The following is a 25,414-nucleotide window of genomic DNA, read 5'->3' as shown; positions in this document are numbered from 1 at the left end:
ATCAGAACAGCTTTTCAAAGGATGACATCGCTTTACTGACACCAAAATATTTTGCATAGTGGCATTTTTTTCAACAAACATCTAATGAAACACAGGAGTGGCCTGTCTGTCAGGGCAAGCACCCAACCAGGGGTCACAGCTCGGCCAGTCTGTCCCAGACTGACACAGCCATTCAGACTGTCTCAAAGCTGGACATTTGGGACTTTTAACCTACACAATTCCAACATATTCCTGTCATGTTCTAACTCCAGGACTGAGGACCCCAGAAGCATACCAGTTCCAGATTCCAGCAGAAGACTCTTCCTGGGAAGCCCCTGGGAGCTTAGGGGATTTTCACTCTCTCTCCATAGATTGAATGGATCTTTATATCTTAGATAAAAAAAGACCCCATTCCCAATCCCCCTGTGCTGCTGGCATGGAGAAAGTAGAGAAATCTGGATTTGAGCCTGGGAAGAAGGGAGGGGTTGGGGAAGGTGTATTTTTTTTTTTAATTATTTCTCATTATCCTATTCTCACTTTTGGTTGTCAGGAAATTAAAATTAAGCTAATTTCTCCAGATCAAGCTTGTTTTGCTCATAACAGTATTTGGTGAATGATGTCTTCCTTTCCTTATCTTGGGCTCTGGAATTGGACCCTACAGCAAATAAAAGAGAATTATACATTAAATCCACCAACACACAAGTCAGTCTGATTTCAGAGGAACATTATTTAATCAAGCATAAGAAATACACAGTGTTCTTTGGGTGGTGTGGTAGCTTATGTTGGATCTGGGAGATTTTTGTAGGAGTGGATCTGATAAGATGCTACAACATTGGAGGTTACAAGAGACTTGAGGAGACTGCCCATCCTCCTTCTACATCACACCTAAACAAGGTATTTGTAAACATCAATCAAACAATGCATGCTTGATTAGCACCTTAGTAACATGACTGAGTTACTGGAGGCCTCTAGAAATTGGACTGATAACTTATATTGTTGTAATCTTCACTTTCTATGAGCAAGGGTTGTATCTCTGAAGAAGTTCCTCCTTTTTTCTTCCAGCAGGGCCTGATGTGCCTTGTGAGCACAGCAGTAACAACACTTCCAAACACAGCTGCTCCAACCAACCAAGCCCAGATCTGACGGGCTTGCTGAAGATAGGGTGTCAAAAAGTCTTGGAAAGACTCAAGGGCTAGAAAAAAACAAACAGAAAAAGAAAGATCATCCTACTTGATACAATGTACTGCCAGTTTATGGAAGTTCTATAATAGATAATACTGGAAGGCTGAGCATAAAGAGGCAAGAGTGGTAGAAATTGTCTGTCACAAATAGTTTTAAACAAATCTCTTCAGCCCTGATGGTCTGTTTCTCAATCTTCATATCCAAGGCTGGCACACAGTTCACTGTCCCCACTGCTCCTTACGGTTTGTCAAAAGTTCAGACTGTAACCCAAGAAGTTTGATACTGTCTGACCAAAGGTCCTGCTAGCTCAGCATCCTTTGGCAACAATAACTGAGGCAGAGCACTAGGGAGAGCTTAAGAAAAGGTCAAGTGTATTACACTGCTTTCACAAAATACTTACCCAGCCTCCAAAAATTTGCAGGTCCAGGATTTCCTGAAACAGATGTGGTGGTGTTGTGTGTAATAGTCATTGGAGGATTTTTTTTCCTTCCATCATCTTTTCAAGCTGTTCTTTGGACTTTTATCACAACTTTTAGCAGCAGAAATATCCCTGCCTTAACTACATATTGATTGGGGAAAAAAGCTTCCTGTCACTAATTGTGAACCTGCATTCTGTTTTCTTTGATAGCTCCTGTGTGAGGAGAAGCAGTAGACAACTATTCTGTGGTCACTCTTTGCACAAGAAATCCTCTTTCTTTGGTGAATCCACGGCAGCTACTCATTTCTAGATGATCAGCTGCCTTCTTGCTTTGTGATATGAATGTGTGTGTCTGTTTTTCTCTCTATGGCTTAATGAGTTGTGAAAACCCTGCCAGAGAGGGTTCTCGCTTCACAACAGAGGCTGGAAAGAAACTGGTTCAAAATGCACCCAACAATGTGGTGGCTTGAATTTGAAAAATAAGAATACTTGTCCGCTTGGGCCAAGGAAGATTTGGAATCCACATCTCCCAATTATTAGCTCTAAAGACCATTATTAGTGGTAATTACTAGCTAGTAGGGAAAAGGAAGAGCACCTCTATGGGCACCTTCTCTGGGAACTCCTATGGTGGTTTATTTTTGAATGCTCTTTATGCATCTGGACTGATTTAGAGGTACTCAACCATACTTAGTATGGTGTACCCCCACAAAGACTGTAAATATCTTCCTGTCGTTTTTTCACTGGTGCCCAGAAAAACAATCTGTATATCCTCTTGGATCACTTTGGAGAGAACACTGTTACATGCACTGTGCTCTGAAAAGATGCTGCCTCCCTGGGCCTGGGTAAGGGATGTAGCCAGGAAGCTGCCTGATTTGGTGTGGCCTTCTTACTATCCTCTATTAGTATTCCAGGTGGGTAGGGTTGAGATTGAAGGAAGAAGTCCCAGGGTAATCTAAAGGGACTTCAGGGCACTGGAGCATTTGGTTAAAGGAGTGGGTGTGCAGGTAGTATTCTCCTTGATTCATTCAGTACTAGGGGGAAATACTGAAAGGAATACAAAAACTCAACAGAACAATGCATGGCCAAGAGGCTGATGCCATAGGTGGAATTTTAGGGGTTTTGTCCACAGGGTCACTTACACGGAACCAGGCCTGCTCATGTTGGATGGGGTACACCTGACTCAGAGGAGGAAAAGTATCGTGGCCCAGGAATTAGCAGGGCTGATAGCGAGGGTTTTAAACTAGCCTTAAGGGGGAGGGGGATAATTGGTTTCTGCCATTTTTGGTGTGTTTGTGTCTCACTGGTTGTGTCCCTCTGGATGTTCAAAGGAAGTGCCAGTGAGACTTCCACAATCAAAACTAGGAAGATGAGCTAGGAGAGATTCACGTTATGGAGTCCCTCAGTCATTACTTGTTTTTGTAGTGGTGAAAAGTTCACAGCTCCCACAGATTTCATCAGTCTCCTCATTATTACAGCTTGGAAAGTGTTTTTTAATGGACAGGGTTGTAAAGCACTGGAACAGGCTGCCCAGGGAAGTGGTAGTGCCATCCCTGGGAGTGTTCAAAAACCATGTAGATGTGATGCTAGGGAAATGGTTTAGTGGTGGGCTCGACAGTGCTGGTTTTATGGTTGGACTTCATGATCTTAGCAGTCTTTTCCAATCTAAATGATTCTGTGATTCTATAAAACTCATCCCACTGGGAGAGGAAGATTTTCTGGTAAGAAGTCAAAACTGAATCTGTAAATTTATCTGTTTTCATTTCTGAAAGAAGAAAAAAAATACAGAAAAGACAGTCTGGGTGCTGAAATATAAGCTCTTGGAACAGCTATTGACAAAGCAACTTGTTTTGACAGCTATTGTTAGGTGGTGCCATTAGTCTTCCAAAGCTCATGTTTGTTTTCAGGCAGCTGTGTAGGTTGTGGTCATTTTGCAGCTCACAATTCTCATGTCAGGGAAAGCTGGGTGTCTGCTCCAGATTCTGCTCAGAGCAGCTCCCAATAACTACATTCTGACACGTGCCTTGGATTCCTGAGGGATGGATTTCCTTACACACTGTTTGCGACCACTTCTGCTTCAGCACTGTCATTCATGTAAAAATAAATGAAGCTGCAATTAAAATTACATACTCTTACACACTGATTTGCTCTGCAGTGGAAAGCTGAGCTCCAAGCATCAATTTTTCCTCAGGGACACAACAACAATTTAATTTAGCATTAAAATGCCATTTTGCCATTGGATTCTTTCCAAGTTTTATTTCTTGTAACCAGCCTCTTCATGATCTGTGTAGACCTGCTTTATCTCTCCTAAGCTGCTGGTACTGTAACTCAGAACTGCTGCTCTTCACAGACTCACAGAATCATCAAGATTGGAAGAGACCTCCAAGACCATGTAGTTCAACTGTCTACGCAGCACCACCAAAATCACCCCTAAACCACTTTCTTTAAAAGCAAACAAGCCAGGTCTTGAGAGTAGGATAGGGCCAGATTTTGTGTGCTCATTCCTCATTCTGTCTTTTTCTCTGCCTTACCTGTTCTTCCTCATCTGGAAGATCTGCAGAAATTCTGCCTTTGCTTTACCACCCAGATCTTTGCTACTGAATTTTTTACTTTAGTAAATTTTTCCTATTTGTCCAGTACTTCCTGTTTGCCAATCACAGACTTTCTCTTCTCCCTTGAGTACACAAGAATCTAGCATTCCTATCTGAAGAAAAGTCTGTATTTAAACTCTAGAGTGGTAAGAAAATCTGTATCCGTATTTTGAGAATCCAACCACTTTCCATTTGTAACCAGTTCTTCCCGCCAGATAAGAAATAGCTTGAGATCGCTTCTTCTCAGCAAGATTAACAAGGGGTTGAGCGACATCTGAGGATTACCTGGGCTTTCTGAACAAGGTGGACTTTCATTCGTTGTGTTGATCTTTCAGAATAATTAAGGAACTACTTTCCTTACCTCTGTGTTAAAAACATGGGCAGAATTTAATAGGATTTTCTTTTTCTGAGGGATATGTACTCCCCTGGGAAAAGGCAGGAGTCCAAGAGGCAACAGAAATTAATTGTTGAATGGTAAGTATTTTACCTTTTCCTTCCTCTTGAAGTACCACTTCAGGATTCAGAATTCCTGAAAGTCATGGTATTTGGCACTTTGAGTTGTACAATTCTAGCAATAGTATGAGTTTAGGAAACTAATGTCTTTCATTAAAAAATATGTATACTTATTTCTGGTCTTCATCTGGCTGTTTCAATAGCTTATAGCTCAGCACCTGCACTAAGTCTTTTCTGCATCTCATTCCCCAGTTTGTCCATACATCCAGGATTGCCCCATCTCAGGTGCAGAATCTGACACTTCCCCTTGTTGAACTTCATATGGTTGGTGATTGCCCGGTCCTCTAATTTGTCGAGGTCTCTCAGCAGGGCCTCCCTGCCTTTGAGGAAGTCAACAGCTCCTCTCAGTTTTTTATTGTCTCCAGACTTGCTTAGGATCCCTTCCAGTCTGGTGTCCAAGTCATTTATGGAGATGTTAAAGAGCACAGAGCCCTGCAGAACCCCACTAGTGACGTGTCACCAGTCTGATGTCACCCCTCACTGTAACCCTTTGTGCCTGACCCATGAGCCAGTTGCTCACCCATTACATGATGTGTTTATCCAGCTGTGTGCTGGACACTTCATCCAGAAGGGTCCTGTGAGAGACAGTATCCAAAGCTTTACTGAAATCCAAAAAGATGACATCAACTGCCTTCCCTTGACCAACGAGGTGGGTTATCTTGTCATAAGAGGAAATCAGGTTTGATAAGCAGGACTTTCCCCTCATGAAGTCATGCTGTCTCTGGCCTATGACTGCATTGTCTTTCAGGTGTCTTAATACCTCCCAGAAGAATCTTCTCCATAATGACAGCCTTGAAGTCCAGCACTTTTTCTCCCCAGTTCTGATCACTAACTTACCATTTGGGTCAGATTCTGCTATTAGTAGGCTAGGATGGACGGCGCTGATATCAGTAGGATGTTTTTGTAACAGTACCATGTCAGATATGTATGTATATCAGACCAGAAATGTGAAAACAAGCAGGTACAATTTGGGGACTATATTCAGGAAAAAATCTGGAATTGAAGGACTTTTTATCTGCTCATATGGCAGACATATTCCAGGTTATAGGCAACAAATTTTACATTTCACCTTTTGCATTTATCCAAAATTATAATATTACCTGGTTCTTGCAGATATGCATAGTCATATCCTAGCTCTCTTGAAGGTTTAAAAAATTCTCCATTTCTGTAAAGAGGGATGAAGGGGACCATGTAATTTTCTCGATTGTGCCCAATTGGTGCATTGGCTGCTGGGTAAACTTCTAGCATGGGCCTATGTCTTCTTAACCATCGTTCAAAAATGCTGTGGAAGAAAAAGCATGTTAATTAACGATGGAGATTAGCAGAAACTTTTTCCTTGAAGATTAAAAGAAAGTGTGCCTTTTTAAAAAAATTCTGGAGACAGAGTTGCATGCAATGTCTTGTGTTTATGTGTGTGTAATGCTTTCCAAATTTCGGCTTATCCACTTCACTGCTGAGTTCCTATGCAAGGCTACAAAAAGCAAATGCCTATGGTGCTACAAAGAGGCTGAATGTGCTTTTAAATTCCATAAATGTAAATCACTCTCTCTTTGTGCTCAGCAATTCATGTGGTTGTGAGGGATAGAGAAAAATGGATTAAAGACCTCAGTCCTTCTTCCTCACTCTCAAAAACATTTGTAGCTGGTTGTGGGTGGTTTTGTTTCTAGCTGCTCTGTCCTATTCCCCTTCCTCTAATTTCTTAGCAAGAGTTTTCACACCTGCAATAAAACATAGTTACACCATAATCCTTTGCATGTCACCAAAGGAGCTGAAACAGGAAAAAGGGATAAGCTATATGAGCCCAAAATCTTGACAAAGCAGGTCAGCTCTAAGTAAAGTGTCTTTCTCCAGCCAGAGCTTCTTCACTGACCTTAGTGTCTGCACTGTTGTTTAACACACTCCTCTCTCCCAGCTGCTGTTGTGCAGCTTTATTTTACCTCTGATATATGTTATCCCAGAGGTGCTGCCAGTGTCACTGATGGGCTCAGTTTTGGCCAGTGACAGGGCTATCTTGCAAACAGCTGGAACAAGCTCCAACTAACATGGGAACAGAAACTTTCCGACACCTTCTGACAGAATCTAACCCTGTAGCCCCCTAACTACCAAAACCTTGCCATGTAAACAAAATGGAAGCTGCTCCCCACACCTCCAGCCTCAGCTGCTCCATTCCATATTTCTCTTCCAAAATATCTTCCATTAGCTTTCTGTCACCACAGGGCTGTGTGTCTGCTCTTTAACTTTGAGGCAGAAAGTTTAAAGGCTGCAGCAGGGGAAGAGTTTATGTTGACATTTTCAAGTCAGCTGCTGGATGCGTTTGGAAAGCAAAATTAGGAACCTTCCAAAACATTCTCAGTTTTCCTCCCTTTGAGATTTTTCTGTTCAACTCTTCACTTTCTTTCAATCCTCAAATCCTTTCTTTGATCCCATTGTGTTTATTCACCTGAGTGTGCCAGGTTGGAATAGGGAAGGTGGCAAAATGCTGCAGGGCAAGCAGATGCAGGTATCTTGTGCATGAAGAAAGAGGACAGAAGATACTGGTGGGAGGTAGTTATCAACATCAGGCTCAGGAAGGGATCACTGGATTCATTTATCAGTTATAAGGGATAGAAATGGTCTAAAGAGACCTGTGAATTGTGCTTTAATGGAGATCCTAGGTTATCTCAGAAATACAGTCCCTAAATTCAGGTGCTCAGGGGTATCAGGATCTCTGCAGGTTATCCGCCAATATTCTGCCATGAGATTTCTACCTCTTGTTTTTGGGCAGAAGTGTTGAGAAACGCCCACCAAATTAAAGCCCTCTCACACTACTCAAAATAGGGGTAGGGCCAAAATCTTGCTTCTCTTTTAGGATCAAAAACTCTAATAAATGAAGACGACTGTGATCATACACCTTGTCTACCCTTTACAATGCAGGTATTAATTTTAATTAAAATCTTCATTTGTGTCTCTCTTCCTCAGTTAATTTCATCAACCCTGTCTGGAAAAACTCTTATCTGAATAATAATGTTTAGTTAAAGATTTCAGATGGATAAAATTATGAAGACTTCAGCTGGAGTTATCTCAAGAAAGTTTGAACAGAATCTCTGTAATCTTTGGAGAACAGCATGAAGAAATTCAGTAATCACTAAAAAAGACATAGAATATAAAGGAGTAATTTAGCTTGAAGAGAGGTGGGATGTGGGGGAGTACTGTACTCCAATCTTTTCCATGCCTGTCTTTTACTCATGCCTTGTGTAAAGTACCCTGAGTATTACTGCCTTATTTTCCTAGCAGTTGTAAATGGGAGCTGAGATAGCTCTTCTTTGAAGCACAAGGTTGTTAGAGGTACAGAGGTACTCTGGTTGTGGGAACATGGTAATATTTTAAGAAGGCAGAGATAGGACTGGTATCAGGTTTTTAAAGTCTGGTGATGATCTGTACCCTAACTTTGGAATGCTCAATCTGAGGTACTTCCTGGTTTTAGAAAATGCTGAGCAATCACAATCTGAAAATTCTGAGGGCTGATAAGCACAAAGTTCAGAGCTAAAAGTCATCATTTGCCTGAAAGAGTTTTGCAAGACATGCCCTGAAATGCAGCATCCTCTCTGCATGAGTTAAGTATTGCTGTTGCATAAGAGCTTTTGGTAAGAATCTTTAGGCCAGTAATCTTTCAAGCAGAATGCAAATGCAAAAATATTTCCATGGAAATGAACATATGTACTTTTGGATTTCTTCTTTTGGATTCCTTCATTTGCAGAATGGTTCCCACATGAGGTATCAAGCTTTGCTTAGAGCAACAGGAGCATTGAATTGCCTGCTCTTGCAGCTGATCTTTAGATTCAGATGCAATTACATGCCTCTAAATCCTGATATGATGGGTTTTGCTGATGCACAGAATGTGTAGCACAACTCATTGTGTTGTAAGGGAACAGTTCTCTCCATTAGCAGGCACAAGATCTTACCATCTTTGCTGAAATCTCTTTCATTGAACTTATCTGTATGACACCACAGAAATCTCAGAAACATCCTTTAAAGTTTAAGAGTCACATTTTCTTTTACTGCCTTCAGAAGAGCTAGTCATGTGCATTTATCTTGTGGCAGTCTTTCGTTTTTTGCTTTTGGGTTTTATTTGACACTTTGAAAGATTAGGATCATATTCTGCTTGCTAATAAAGTGATTGGGTGCAGTTGCATTTATTATTTCAATTTAAAGGCTTGTTCCCAGCTTGTTCGGTAAGAGGGACTCAAAACACTTTTTTTTTTCTTGGCCAGACAATGCATGATGATTTGTATTTCCAGGAGAGTGTTCATAGATTTTTTTTAATTTTGTGTGAGAAAACTGACAGATTTAGTATATCAGTAATATTTTTACATGTACTTCATCTGTTCGTATTTCTTCTTTTAAGGGGGGCACCTACCTTACTCATATTTTGTAAGTTACAGAAGCAGTAACTTATTCTTGCTTTTCAGGAACAGTTTCCCAGCTTAATGGAAAAAGAAAACTCCCAATTGCATCCATCTGGGGAGAAAAGCCCACGGACAGGGCATAACTTCAGCTGTATTTCTATTGGTAAGGTACAAATAGTTCTTCTTGGCCACCATAAGCTATTTCATATCAGAGTTATATTTTATGACTCCCCAACCAAGACCATTAACTCCCTTCATCCATTTTTAGAGAAAACTGAAATCCTGCAGTAGCCTATGTCTTTTGCTGTCAGCCAGGTAGTGACACTGGCACAGTGCTCCTGTCCTTGGAGACTTAATTGAAAAGATTTTGGCCAAAAAAAAAGTATGTTAGGAGAAAGTAATCACACTCTCTTTTGTTTCAGAGTACTGTGACCACTGCATCAAACATTGTAGAATACTTTTTTCTTCAAATAAGGTGCTTTTCTCCAGCCCTGGCTATATTTAAGGCAGTTAGCATCAAATATTTTCTCTGTCATGCAGGAAATGACATGCCAGAAAGAAATCAGTGTTTCCATCATCAGATGTTGATCTGCTTACAGTTGACAAAAGTTTTTCTTTTCTTCCCCTAAAAGCAGTCATGTAAGTTATTTCCCTTTAGTATCTTGAAAATATGTGCTTGTTTCCTGTTCTTTTCCCAGGAGCTACAACCTTGGAAGAGCCTAGGTCTGCAGAATCAATGCTACATGCAGAGAGACAAAATGCTGAGGTAATTAGCTGGTCCCTTCATGGAGTGACAAAGCTCCTGGTAGAAAAGCCAGGTTTGCAGCAAAGAAGCAGACCCTAACTCCCTAGAATTGTTGGTTATCTTGGCAAACCACTGCTCTTATATTCTCTTCATATGAACGTCTGCATCCTTCCCTGGACCTGAGAGCCTAACAAAGCAGGACCATGAGGTAAAGGACATCTTCAGGGCCATTTTATTCTATATTGCTTCCCTTTCTTGATGTAATTTAACTAAAGGTAACAAAAAGGACATCTAAAGACTCAGATCAGGGCACTGCTTTATCCAACCTCCATACTAATTCCATGCCAAAAAAAGAGAGTACTGGACTTAAGTTTAGTAAGGAGAGAAATCTCTCTGGCTCCTGCAGAAATCTGGTTGGTTACTTTCTTCCTCGGCATCTAGACAAAGAGAGCAAGCAGATAAGTAGCTATTTGTATAGCTGGAAGTGATATTTTCCAGAGACAGAGACTTTTTTAGCATTGCAGTTCCAGCTAGACTGGCATCACTCAGGAGATGTTGGCAGTGCTAAGGGAGCAGATGGGATGTGAGCGTGGTGGGAAGACAAGGCGGGATAAAGGAAAAAAGAGAAGAGCTAATCAAAAGTTGTTGGGAATTTTATTCAGAGAGTGGAAGTGGAGAGAACCTGGCCTGGGATTAGCAACAATAAACTATAAATCCTTGAGGATGATAGGTCGAGCTAGAAGGGTCACAGTCAATCAAAGCTTAAGAAAGAAAAGTTTAAAACATGTAAAATAACTAAATTAAATAGAGATTAGTCTCCTGATAGCCCTAATGCCCTTTGTCTTTCTTTAGCAGCAAGCAAAATTGACTTGGAAAGGGTAATTTTTATTTAAAGGCATTGGGCAGATTAAAAAATAATTCTGTCTAGATTAGAGAAAATACTGTTTGCATCTGGAAAGCTTCTTCTTCTCTTGAAGAAATCAAAGTCCCCAAACTGAATGTCCCAAATGAGGTGCCCAAGAACTGAAAGAAACTGGAGAATAATTTGAATTTTGAAAGATGCCCTGTCTCACATTTAGTGCTCAGAGAGGCTCAGTCTCTCTAAAGTGCATTTACGAAGTAGAAATTATTTTGTAGTGGGTGTAGTATTAAAGTAATTACTAGATTATGATAATCAGCACCCTATGTAAAGATTATTTTTGTAGTAGGAAATAGAATTTTAAAATTGTAGAATGGGTTGGATTTAGACAACTGTAGATTAAAATAAGTTCAGCTTTGTATTTAAACTATGGAAAAATTGATCATAGGACATGATAAATTCACTGTCACTTAAGCCATCTGATTCAGTCAGAGGCCATGTGTGATGCAGAAGTATCTAAGGAAGGTCATCCAGTCAGAAGGATTCAAAAAAAATCATAAAGGCAAAGAATATTTTTCCTGCATGTTGGAGAATTTTTAGAGACTCTTACAGGCCTCATTTTACTCTACACAAAATAGGCAGAGAGTAAAAATAACTTACCTAAATTCATACCAGACACACTGTGGTGGAGTGGGACCTCAGCTGTGGGGCCAGTTTGTACCAAACTGTGGCACCGCCAGGAGTTAAGTTATACCATTGCAAAGCATGCGGTCTCAATTTTATTTAAATGTTTTGCTATATGTCTCTCTACAGATCACTGGAACTGCTGATGAGCTTAATACTTGTGTGTACCACCTCTAATAGGTTCCAAAGAACTGGTATGTGGTAAAAAGTAATAAGGACGCCCACCTGGTATGTTGATGCTTTGTCAGTTTAAATTCTCATTCTGGGAAAATATACTTTGCTTTTGCAAAACGTTTTCGTGTGGCACAGTGAAAATTAAAGCCATCTATAAAAGACGTGGATATATCGCTTCTATTTAATTGCATATAAATAGACTCAAGTACTTTCTTTGTTCTGCTCCATACATATCAGGTTATACAAAATGAAATTAAATGAGCCGTAGTGGAAAATTAATTAAAAAACCCAAACAAACAAACCCACCTTGGTTTAACGAGTGGTGGGAAAATAGGATTGATTTGAGGATGATTAAAAAAAGGCCACCAATATATATTTTCTTACTGAAAATATGAATTTGTATTATTTTATGAGTAATATATGCAAGGGGATTATAACTAATGAAAGGATGAGCCAAGAAATAACTGGGTTTATGTTGCCAGTGGGAAATATCAGGCAGAGTATAAAAGCGTTGCTGTATATAGGTTGAATTGCTTCCTACTGTTCCAGATAGTGTTGTACACTCTGAAAAAAGATGCTGCTCACAGGAAGGAAATCTTAAAATCTAGAAAAATATAGTAAAACACTAAGAGTAGGCATTTTCTTTATCCTTTTGCAAAGTGTCCCTTTTATGGGCCGTTTCCCAAGTGTGCTACTACAGTCATGAGCAGAGGTACTCTTGACTGACTGAGTGTAAGAGGAGAAACCAATATATTACCACATACCAACATTTAAATATCCATTTCTAAGACTGAGCCACCTCAGAGGCACTGGCTCATAGTGTTAACTAACTTTCTCTTCAGGAAGATTTAACAGAAAAACTTTATTCCAGTGTGGTTTACCTTGCAGTGAAGGACAGCTGGAGAGAGGTGAAGGGGGAAGAAGAGGGTTCAGTACCTCTGTCACACAACAAGGAACAAGACTGGCACTGCAGGTATGCCCAGTGGGAGGACTACAAAAACCTTATGGTGAAGTCTCATGGTCACTCTGGGTCCTTTGCACTGCAGGGGACACATTACAGATTTCCTCCTGCCTCCCTGTCCTCACTTTCCTTCTAAGCATTTGCACAGCGATGCCATAAGCAGGATTAAGGAACTGATTTGGTTTGAAACCAAACCTCCCCTTTATTTCCATTTGTTCTGGGATAATTCAGATGAAATAAAGCCATGGATCTGATTCATTATTCTTTTGTATGATGGCCAGTACCAGCACAAGGGAGAAACTCTGGGTAGCACTAATTACCAAGTAGGACTTTTTCTTCTTCCTAATCTATGTGCCAGGTCAAACTGACTTATAGCAATATTGAAATTGTGCCTTTTGTTTCTCAACAGCCTGATAAACCTGTGCCTCAGCCAAGCCTGCACTCAGTATTAACCATTCAGGTGCTAGACGGCCACTTTGTAAGTCACTAATAAATTTGTCGAGTTCAAATCCAAAGCCATGTCCTTTGTTGCGCAAGGTTTGACACAGAGACTTTCATTCCTCATCTCCAGTTGTGAGACTGAGGCTAGGTCAGACTGACTATGCCAGAAGGAAGACAGAACATTGTTGCTTAGAGCTCATTTATACAATTTATTTCAGTATCATGAGATCTGACATGCTGTAGAAGAAATCTGGCAAGCAACATGTATTTGCATTTGGAAAGAAAAGAGAAAGGAAACAAATTGAGGAAAGCTGAAATGCCAGCCCAAGGACTGTGATTACACAGTAGTCATCACTTTAAAAGTTGGCACTAGTCAGCCAGTATCTCAAAGTCACCTCAGGTAATTCCCATCCCAAGGATTTGGGAGAAGGATTGGTGCTTTGGAAGAGGTGCTGATGCTGAGGCTGTAAAGTCAAGGCACTGCACTGTTTGCCAATGTATGCGGTTATATTGCAGTATTCTTTTTTGTTCTTTTTGTTTTAAGTTGGCTAAAGACACTACAGGAATTCTCAGGAAGGTTGTAAACAAATTACGCCGTCATAATGCAAGTGTCTGATTAAAAATGAACATGCTGCCCTCAATTATTGTGAAAACCTATCCAAAGCCTTTGAGGCTCTGTCCCCCACTGCTGAGTCACTGCTGAGGATTGCCCTGGGTTACAGTGCTTATTCTGTCAACTTCCAGCTGCTGGAGAACATCCAGGGGCTTCCATCATTAATTCCAAGCTGCAGCATGCAGCAAGCATCTTTGGACAACGTTGCCTCTTCCCCAAACCCTCGCAGTACCTGCCAGTCCCTGGGCCAGCCACCAGAGAGACCTGTTTATGCAGGCATCTGTGTGTGTGTCTGCCTGTGGGTGAGGCAGCTGCAGGTCAGGGATCGTGTTACTGGGTAGACTGGGTAAGGCCAATTACTGGGGAATCTGGACTGTGCATGTATATATCTCTATATGTATCTATATTTTCCCATAACAGGCTTTCATTGTTGTCAACCAAAGAGGTAAAGAGGATGAGGCTGTTGGTGCCGTTGGATTTTTGTGTGAGTGCTGCATTTCTTGCATTGATCTGTACATCTGGTCAAGCATGTTTACATATGTGCATACACGTATATATGAACTAGCATATGTGGGTGAGGTTGGGAGTACATGCTCAACCTTGATACTGGCTGCACCCAAGAACATGAAGCTGTGGTAGCAATACCAGCTTGGGCTTCTAGATTTGTCAACACTTAAAAGATAGACTTGCACAAAACAGAAAAAGAAGGATGTTTAAGCCTGGTGGAGCTGTCTTCTCACATAATCTGTGCTTCTGATTTTTTTTCTCAGAGCATATATTCCCATGTAGATCAATTATATGCCTCTGAAATATGAATATTCATTTTCAGGAAAGGTCTGGTCTACTGTATTGTTTCCCTTTACTTCATCTTCTAAACCAAAAGTGGGGATTTTTTTGTGGACTAGAGTGGAATAGGCCACCTGAAACACGGAGGGGCAACATGCAGATGACAAAAAGTCCCTTCCTTGTTCAGCAAGATTGACACTGGCTGCAGGCTGTCTCTTAAAGTACCATTCTCTGAGTGAGGTATAATAACACACACTATGCTGACACCTTCCCACCCGCTACAAAGTACCACCAGAGCTGGGGAGCCATGTAACACCTGAGGATCTTGGCACTGCTCTGCTTCATGGATGTCACTACAAGTATTCCATCTCCTTTGTTCTCACTGTACAAACTGGATGTTTGGAAAGTGTCAGATAAAGGAAGCAAGAGGGAGGGAGTTGGCAAGGGAGCAGTCCCACACAACCAATCCCACATAAGACAAAATCAATGCCACTTTGCATATGTCCCACTTTCTTGAAAACCTCGAGTTTACTGCAGCTGCTGTGTTCATAGAATCATAGAATGTCCTGCATTGGAAGGGACTCACAAGGATCACTGAGTTCAGCTTCTGGCCCTGCACAGGACATCCCCAAGAGTCACACCATGTGCTTGAGAGAGTTGTTCAAATGCTTCTTGAACTCTGTCAGGCTGGTGCTCTGAGCACTTACCTGGGGAGCCTGTTCAGTGCCCAACCACCCTCTGGGGGAAAAGAGCCTTTCCCTAAACTAAGGAACTGTTTTCTGATCTCCTTTTCAAACCCAGACCTCCCCTGACACATGAGTTCCTTGCTATTTATGAGATTTTTTTTTTAATATTCCCTCTACCACTGTGATTTAGAACTTTTTCCCTTTATCTACAAAACACCCTCAACACGTCTGTAGGACTAAGGGAAGAGAAGGGTCTTCAGACTTTCCATCTGAAAATTTTCCTCTTTCTGTCAAACAGCTTGAGCATCCACAGCTAGCTGGAGAAGATGCAGTTGGATCTCTCATTGCTGCTTTACATGCTCATTTGGCTGCAGAGGGTTGTATAGCTTCCCCTCATTACTCCAATAATCATGAAGTCCTCCAAGTGTTTCTCTCCTAGAATTAAAAAATTCACCAGGTTCTCAAGCCTCTCTTGTGAAAAGAAGCTGCTCAAGCACCAGAGTCCTGAAGAGAATTCAGATAACCTTGATCCTGAACAGAGATCACTGCTGGTGGTGTAGGACCAAATGTGGTTCCTCTCTCAGAGGGAGTTGCTGAAGTCTCGCAGTTCTATTCCCCATTTGCTATCACAATTTCTTTTGGTTACATTGCAAACTGCTTAACCCTTCCCAAGAAAGTTATGTAGCTACCTGGGGCTTCAACTCCACTGCATATAAGTCTGGGCTTTCCTGCCACAAATCTTAACAAGCTGGGTAGTCCTGTAACCTACTTTCCCAGTAAAGAAACCTTGTAGGTACAAAAATGCTGTTAGCAAGGATTTTTCTTGCTATTTTCTAAGTCCGTGAGAGACTTTTCTCTCTCACAGAAGAGGTAGCAGGGAATGTAAACAACCAAGCCACCTGCAACCTTGAAAAATCTTGTTTATGGTATAGTAGAAAATATTTTGATAATGGATGTTTTAGGATTCTGGCCAATCACCCCCAAGGGGTGGCTGGTCCTTTGTCCAATTAGACTATGAAGAAAAAAGTCTATAAAAGAGTTTGTAAAATAATTAAATCAATCAATCTTGCTGCACAATTCCTGCCTGCTGGATCTTCTCCTCCTCCTCCTCCCTATGGCTGCGGGACACAGTGATATACTGTAGGAACCAGGCCAGCGGTAATAAAACCTTACTGAAATATTACTGGGTTTTGCCTTCTCAGAAAACTGGGTAGGATGAAACAACAAGTGCTGAGCCCAGCTTTGGTCAGTTGCTGTTATATTACCATGTAAAGAGCTTTATTTCTACTAAAGAGGAAGATAATTGATAAGCTAAGCTTGACACTAAAGACAAAAGCTGAGTGTTGGAAAAAATGTGTAGGAATCTGTGCAGAGGAATGTCTGTATTCTCTAGCACAGGACTAAGTAGGGCCTTAGCCTAACCCAGTTATTGGTAAAATAATCTAATTCCTGTGGGAGCTTATTCCATACCTCTGCTGGAAAAAAAATGAGTTTAAATGAGGATTAGCTGTGCTGAAATTCTGTCAGATATCTGATCTAAACTCTGTTGCTTTTCTTAGTCAAGTCAGCCTTTGTTTAACACCAATGAAAGTTGTAAATAACTTTTCTGAGGTACAGGAGAGAAATTCTTGGTCCTTAAATAGCTGCCATCACATGTGTGGTTTCACCCCTTGCTGTCAAACCAGAACAATGTTTGGCTAGAAATATTTGTTTTCCATTCAGATTTTGGTCTCCAATACTGTCTAACACTGCAAACTCCGAGTCATAAATGAGACATAATGGGGTGTCCTGTGTGCTTTGTAAATAAGGAAATACAAATGCAACCATGTGCTGTATTGAAAACAGAAGTTAGTATTTGATGGAATGTATATCCTGTGTTAAATTTCTCAGATTCATTTTTGCCATGGTTTGTCACTAATACAAAAACATCACTTGAAGTCAGAGATAGTAAAAATGCCAGCTGCTCCAAAGTTTAATAACTACTTTCCCCTGAAGAGAAAGATAACAAGCAGATCAAAATGGACTGCTGTGGAGGTAGCTGGACTGACACTATGGAACGCACATTTGTGCTCTGCAATTCAGTTCTTTTGAGACTTAAAGATTGTCATTATTGAGGTTCACAAGGGCATATAATACATAAATCACATCTATGGGGGTGAAATGATAATTTCTTTTGGTGAATAAGAGGTAGCTACATGTGGGTGAGAAAAGTACCATGATGTTTTGTGATTTTTTACAATTTGAACAATTACATCAGCTGTTATCGCAGAAGTACTTCAGGAAGGAAATGCTAGCTGTCTGCATCAGAGCTCATTTTGATCGCTGCACCACAGGGAGCTTCCTCCTCCTCCAGCATTAAGAGAATAGGTGAAGACTAACCATGCAGCTCTTGTGAAGTTTCAGGGCAGTGCAACCTTTCCTTTTAAAATCCACTAATTGTTTGCAAAATATGTGGTGTACGAAGCGACCCATTCATTAATTGAGTTGGCTGAACTAAAATCTTGCAGTAAGACTGATATGTAACCTGCACTTTAAATAGGGCTATTTGAATTGAACCTGCTATATAATTGACTTTTATGAACAGAATGAATCATTACAAACATCTAGCCTGAATAATGACATGGCAGGTGAGATTGTCAACTGCTGTATTTCACATATGAACCAGAAGATGTCTGTTTAACCTCTCTCTGGTCATTGTCCTAAAGCAAGGTGGAGCAGCAGCACTATAGGTTATATGTATGCTTAACCAATAAAAAGAATATTTATCTCCAGAGCCTGATCCTTGTCCCTATTTCTCTTTGCCTCTGTATGTTCTATCTGTGGATGTCCAGAGGACCTATTTAAGGTTATTTTAAATGCAAGTGCACCCTTGAGTGTGCTCTGTAGATTCCATCCCCCTCTGTCCACCAGAGGAGGGATGCTCTAAAGCTGTATTCCTTCACTTTTGCCTCTAGCCAAGGTATGTGTTAGACAATAGGTGATGTGACCCTCCAAGGCTGTTCCTGCATCCCTTTAGGTGCTTTGCAATTGCAACTCCTCAGGCTTACTGAAGTAAATGTTAGAGCCCAGCTCAGTATCTTGGTGTATGATTTGCCTTTCATCCCCAGACACAGCGATATTGAAGCAGAGATACTGGGGCGCTGTTTCTCAGCAACACCCCATCCTTCCCACTTACACTCTGCTTTCCATGGATATATTTATGTGGTATTTCGCAGTAGATGTGAACTCACTCTGCCTACATACTGAGCCCACTTTGAGTGAGTCAGCTCCATCAAACAAGCTGAGTAGCTCTGGTTAACATGCTACAAAGCCTGAGAGGTTAGGAGGGAAAGGTTAGCAGCTCTGCTCTGTGCCAAGAGAGAGCTTGTGGTAAAAGAGGGAGCATGTGTCCTCCTGCACATTTGTAGACATTCCCAAGGGGAAAAAAATTAAAAATGTAGAAATTTCCTTCTAAAAACTTCCATGCTCAAGTTTTCCCCTGTCGTCCGTACTTATCTGCTCCGTATCTCATACTTGTAGAAGTCTGTGTGTGCCAAAGCTTGTGACCAAAGTCATTCCTGGCCCACCCTCATCTGAAACACTCTGCTGGAGATCAGTTTTCTTCCTCTGAGGTCCCTTGTGATAGAACAGAGCTGCTTTCCATGAGCAGGAGCTGCTGTAACAAGGTGATTTTGTTAAGCATCAGGGAAGGGTGAGAGCTGGGCTACCTTGCTGCTGTGCCACAGAGCCTGCTGGGGGGATGTAGCTGTGCGTGCTGATCAGAGCTCTCTTCCCAGGATATTGCTAATGGCAACCTCTTGACCTGCCTTTGTCTAATACATTTCAAGTGGCTCCAAGCCGTAGCTCATTCAGCTCCAGAAAAATATGACTTCTAGCTGCATCATAATTTTTTTGCAAATGTAACCTCAAAAAGCAGTAATAGCTTTGCTGTGCCCATATCAAGGAACAAAATGTATCATACACTTTGTGTTTGTAATGTGATTTTTCCATTTTTATGCTGCTTTATTATTAGCTGATATATCATTGTATTACAATTTCCATATCAGCTGCACCTCAGTCAAATATTTTGGTGTCTCTAAGTTTTTGTATACCAAAGGGAGAAAATAATTCTTTGGCCTCATGCTTTATCTGTGTTTTCTCACACTGGAGACAGTTCAGGGTAAAGAATGAATCTTATTTCATGTGTTAAACAAGTCTGGAAACATAGCGTTGTCTTACAAGAATTTCTGATGATTCTTTTTGAATGTCTTTTCTCCAAATATTCCAAATCCTTGAAGCAAATAGCGTTTAACTTCTAAAATAAATTCTAGTTTCCTGTCAACATTTCAAAACAAGAGAACAACTTAGTTTTTTCTTGTGCCATTTTTTGGTTTAAAAACTCTGAGATGACATTCAAGAGAAAATGAAAGTGTTCTGTTTCAAAAACAGAGTAAAAATAAGAAGCTTTTATTTTGACATCTCCTCGGAGTGCAAATCAAATTTCCTCTTGTTAAAGCATTTTTCAACAAAATCACTTTTTCCACTTTTGACATGGTGCTGACTTTATTTTTTAAGTGGAAGAAGGTGCTGGTGCATTGAATCCACAGGGATTGAAAGTGTCTATAAAGTTGGCCGAAGGAATGGTGCGCTGCTGATCAGAGCAGGGATGTCCAGCTGTGTTCTGTCTTTACCATTTCATGCAACAGTAAATGAAGCAATTGTTATCTCCTGTTACTTTGATACCTGAGAGCCACAGTCAGAGGCTAAGGATATGGCAGGTGCTGCACAGACCAGTGCAATGAGGTAGTCCCTTAATGACAGAGTTTATAACATGCACACAGGACAAGGCACAACAGAGAGATGCAAACAGATAGGAGGAGGGCCAGGCACCCATGCACTGGGACTGCAATAATCCACTCACTAAGGAGGAGTAGGGAGGGACTTGTCTGAATGCTAAAAAGGTGTACAGTAGATATTGGTATAATGAACGTTTTGGAGGGGTACATGAGTTCCTAAACAATGAAGAAGAAATGATTTGGGGTTGAGCAGTGAAGGCCCTTCACAATAGAAACCAGTTAATCTGATGGGAAGAGAACACAGAGGCAGTAGAAGGGTATTAACAGAGAAGAACCCTTGGAGTTAAGAAGAGCATTGAGTTAATGTGATGATGGTTGCAGCAGTATTCTGAGCTGTGCAGTTGTTCATGATAGCTGGAGAAAACAGGTCTTGTAATGATGGCATCATTAGAACTGGCAATATGGATCTAGCTCTAGTGTAATATGTAAATAGTCTAACAAGTACTAGACTTTAGAGAGGCAAGAGACTGATATCCTACACATCTGTTGTTGTCTTCAGAAAATTAGTTCTAAATTGCTTGTTCTAAAACCAGGGCCTTTGGAAGTCATCCACATTATTGTAATAAACCCTGCCCACTGCTGCAGAACTTAGGAACGAGATGAGGACTGAGGCCTCTTTGCATTAGCTGCTGCATGGGTATAAAGTTGTCAGGAGATCTTTAATGACAACTTCTATTCCCTTTTGCTATTTAGCTTTTCTTAGGGAAATTGTTCGGTTGGGGTGTGGAAATCCAGAAGTATAGAGGTATGAAGTAAATGAGAAGAAAGCCGAAATATTCAAAGGACAGAAGTGCAGGGAGAACAGATGAAGATACTACATGGCTGTAGAGATGAAAGGTCTAAAAGATCCAGCAGAGAGGAAAGAATTCCTTCTCAGAGCACAGAAAACACCCTAGTGAGCTCAAGTAGGACTGTGGGCTCGTGCTTTCATGGCCTGTGCAGCTGCTCCTTACAGCTTGAGTGGGTTGACTCCTCCCTTGTTATTCCCTTGTGCTGACTGCAGAGCATATCTGAATAGTAAAGAGATTTGCAATTAAGACAAATGCTTCAGAGAGCTAAAAAAGCTCTTGTTTTTGCTGAATGTATATTTTGTTGCATCTTTTTTCTTTTTATTTTTTTAAGGCACTAGATTAACAATTAATAATTTTCAGGGCTGTCACCTGCTTTTGCCAAGCACTGAGATTTGATCCCTACATCTTCTAGCAAACAAGAAGGCAAGGAACCTGATTAATCATTGCTAAGAAAGCTGTTGCCTGTGTACCTTCATACATGTGCACTACTGAGAGGGAATGACCTGAAAAAAAGGGAAATGTTTATAAGCCAATGCTTTTTTTTTCACCTGAGCGATCTCAGCTGCACCTCTGCTTCATCTATTCTTCCCTCCTTTCGTGCATCAGGCCTGAGCAGGGATGGCTGAGGGACAGCAGATGGTAGGCTGACTGTTGCTCAGTTTAGAAAGCAGCTCCTAACATTTGGCTCACACCTGTCAGCAGACTCCGTATACACTTGTTTATCCTCCTCTGTACCATATGTTTCCATGCAAAATCAGTTCCAATGATCTATTGCCTTATTTCTATCACTCCTATTATGGTTGTAACTGAGCATTTCACAGTCATTAATGCATTTACCCTGACAGCATCCCTGTTGCGTAGGCATCTAATATCACCCACCGTACAGATGGGTTAGCTCGAGCTCAGATCCACAGCTCCTCAAAGGTCTCATTGAATCAATGGGAAGGAAACACATCTCCAGGGGATGAAAATTTGGGAGAGCAAGCTGCATGCTGAGTTTCACCCAAGGAATTTGCAGTGGAGTGAGGAAATTCCTCTGTGGGATTCTACTTGGATGCTCAGAATGCTGGACCATTCCTGATTTCCTGACACAGAGCTGCTCCCTGCCTTTCCAAACCCAGCAGAACTGTGGTTGTTGTCATCATCAGAAGATACAATTAAAAAGTTAGTTAAAAGCCCATTGGCCCAATGTAGTGATAGCAGTCAGGTCAAAAGTATTCCGCCCAAATGAGAAAAGTTGATAAGGACCAAAAAATGTGCTTCTGCTGGTCCGAAGACTGTCTCCCACTTCCTCTATTCTTTGTATTCTTGCTTGCCTCTCAGAAAAGAACTTCTTTGTAGCTCTCCAGGTATAAAGTCTATGTAGGAGAGGAACAGGGTTTTCTAAAACGTACTGTATGTACCTATCCGTCACCTACTTATTAATTATAACTAAAAGCATGATTAATCTGCCACAGATAGGGCTGCTAAGTAACCCGAATCATGCTAATGCATTTCTGTCACCTACACAAAAGGCAGCATTTTTCTCAGATTTCACATCTGTGTGTACTAAGGCCCATATCCACAGCAGCTGCAGAGCACTGGTGATGTCTTTCTGCCACAGATGGGATGAGGTTGCATCATGCATATCTGTATCACTCCCACAGAGCCTGTGCAGTGGTTTATTTCCTCAACACTAGTACAATTTAGTGAGTTTATCTTTTGCAAATAATTTTGCCTTTTAAAATTGATAAAAACTACAGTTATGAGAATTATTACCAGGAACTCATAATGACTATGACTGAAATTCCTCTGTGGGAAGGGTCAGCATGAAGGCCAAGGTGCTACTTATAGGAGATAAGAGGTGCATAGGTCTCCTGAGAGTGTCAATGTCTGAGGAAAACAATTCTTTTGATAAGGCACATCATAATTTTTTCTCTTCTGTGTTCCTTTTCTCTGAATATTCAATTGACCCATTTTTTTAATAGCCTAGATGTTGGAAAGTTAATTTCCAGGCACCAACTCGAGATTAGTAACCACACTTGAAACCCTCATACATCCATCCTGTGAAGCAGTCAATGCATGGATATGCTAAATCACAGCTAAGCTACACAGTGTAACTTTCAACATGTCCTCAGGAAAAGCTTTTCACATAAAAGAGTTTCAAAACTGACACCTCCAGAAGACTAATTATACCCTACAATATGAGGAGCAGAAGACAGTTCACCCATTGAAGGAACCATTCCACTGATACCTGGGTGACCTGCTAAAACTTGATGCCCTGTTTCTGGGTGGATCAAGTATGAGGAATACAATTATTAGGCTCATTAAATATATAGTATATTTATGCTATATTTATATAAATATATATAAATATATTTTATTAGATAGAAATGATATTATTTTTTCACCCCTCTTATATTTTAAATATATATGAGGAGAAAAAGCCCAACTTCAACTTTGTCTTTTTACACCTACTAGCTTTCTGGTTAAATAAGATAAAATTTTATGTAAGAGTTTTGGTGTGAACTGCCTGAGACTGCAAGATGATGCTTGCAAGCTGTAATCTGCACCCCTCCTGTGCTGCATGCCTCAGTGGCCCAAATGAAGAAACCATTTTGGTCTTCATCTCAATAGGCACCTTTCTGCATGCAGGCAGATTCTCAGTCAGTAGGTTTCTGAGCATGCAGATTTATGGAAGTTTGCAAAGGAATGGGTTTTTTGTCCTAAGCTATGCAGTAGTCAAGTAACATTCCGTGGAGAAAAAGTAGAAGATGGATAAGAAAATATAAACTGCTCCAGAAAGAGTGTTCATGTGGCTTTTACAGTTCTTTGCTTAGATTTTTTTTTAATCACTTTTTAGTCATCACAGTTTGGTGTCAATGCAGTCCAGAGTAAGTTGGTTGTAGCCATTCACATGTACTATAGTGACACAGAGATTGAATCTTGGAATGCTGCCCTTAATGTAGCAATTTCACCAGTTTCTTGCAAAACTGCTCTCCTACCCTTTCTTATTAATAAACATGATATTCTTCTGTATGCTCTCCTTTCATTCTGCACAGCTGTACTCTTCTCTTTCATCAAGAAACAGTCACAATTTTGTTTGTCACACTTAAATACAGATTTTTTTCTTCTTTATTTATGAATAGCAGGCTTGGATTTTCTTTATGGAATAGAAATTAAAAGAGCCCTGGCATTTAGAATGTAAAGGAATTGCTCCAAATGATTATAGTTGTGTTAAAATGAGTCACACACTTTTGATCCAAACTTCCTGACATACACATCCATATATATTAATCATTATGACATCATTGAAGAACTATTTTTACCTTTTTTATAAAAGCTGAGTGCATTTGTCAACTCATCAAATTATATTTAATCCAGTGAACATAGAGATTGGTTAGGAGATGCTTTCAAATTACAGCGCAGCTCATTTCTACATGTCTGAAAATGTTGTGCATGTAAAGACATGTAACATATTTGCACTCTTTGAAACACAGGTGAAAAGCCCACTGTAAAAAAAAAAAAACACATAATGAATTAGCTTTCCTAAGGAAAATTAAACTTACCTGTCAACAAATGCGTGGTGTAGTACAAAGATAGGATCATTTGCAGAGCCTTGTACTTGGGACATGGAGCCATTCATGTAGATGTGAAGTGCATTATGCAAACTGCTTTGGGATGGGTTTGATATCGCAGTCTGTGGATCAGCAAAGCCTGTAGACTCAAGAGAAAATCATACGCTGATATGACAATGTGTATAATTCTTTTTCCAGCAACAGTGAAGATCAAAGTACTTCCTTTCCCTTCATCTACATTCAGCATTTTAGACAAGAGTTTAGGAAAACTTGTAAAGGAGTGCTAATATATTTCAAAGGCATAGCAAAGATGAAATTAGAATAAGCTAAATTAAAACTCCTGCCATGTAGCTAATGCAGCATGTCAGCAAATGTACTGCTTAATTGCTTTATATTTTTAAAATTTCTTTGTCCTTTTTGTCTGGCTGGTAAAACACAAGATAATCCCTAGAGACATTTACATGTGAACATTTATTTATGTTGAGAAAACTTATTCACTTTATTTTTAATCCCTATACTTACAGGTTCCTATTTTATCTCATCATACACTCAGTCATTCATTAATGTTTTTCTCTATAGAACACATTCTTTTATTGATAGGAGCCAACACAATACAAGCTATAATCTCTACAGAAGGATTTGGTGAGTAATCAATAATCTTTTACAGTCAGACTTGCAGGGTGGAAGTGTGTGGGCTGCTGTTATTTTGGAGGACACTTCAAAGATGGGTTTTAGGAAGAGCTTACACAGACCAGCTCCCAGACAGGAAATACTGGAAGATGAGCTTCTGTGTTAGTTTTTATCTTGGTAGCCTGTCTATAGTTAGCTCTGATGTTATAGCCCTACTCAGCATCCCATCAGCTGTGCTTCCAACCTACTTGTAAGGACTCCTAGTAAAAGCCAACTCAGCCATCTGATCCTTCTCTGGGATTTTCCCAGAGAATAGAAGGAGAAACCTATGTTGTCCTCCCAGTTCTATTCTGAACCTGATGCTAGCTCTGATATTTAACCCATGCCACAAAACTTCTCTGATCTGTCTCTTTTATTTTGTTCCTGAAGATGTCTTCTTCTCACAATTTCTGTAAGCTGTAGGATGAGGAAGTATAGTGGAGGCACATTAAAACATCATCACAATGTAATTATCGAATAAAATGGGCTGTGAACAATATGGTCATTGGGTTAATCCTCAGAGTTTTCCCAATATTGTTGCAGTTTAT

The 25,414-nt window shown here is 40.4% G+C and overlaps 1 protein-coding gene across 1 annotated transcript in view; it reads right to left on the bottom strand.

The window, feature by feature from the left end:
- Window positions 1-947: 947 nt before the first annotated feature.
- Window positions 948-25,414, bottom strand: part of TYR (tyrosinase) — a gene marked incomplete at both ends in the record, with an annotated part of 41,871 nt that continues 17,404 nt past the window's right edge. The window contains 3 exons of the mRNA XM_082277467.1: window positions 948-1,171; window positions 5,781-5,962; window positions 24,189-24,336. Of these exons, the coding sequence (XP_082133593.1) occupies window positions 948-1,171; window positions 5,781-5,962; window positions 24,189-24,336 (554 nt within the window). The remainder of the gene's footprint in view (window positions 1,172-5,780; window positions 5,963-24,188; window positions 24,337-25,414) is intronic.

Source organism: Coloeus monedula, assembly GCF_965178545.1.
Source record: "Coloeus monedula genome assembly, chromosome: 3".
Classification (NCBI taxonomy): domain Eukaryota; kingdom Metazoa; phylum Chordata; class Aves; order Passeriformes; family Corvidae; genus Coloeus; species Coloeus monedula.
This window is presented reverse-complemented; position numbering and strand designations above follow the sequence as displayed.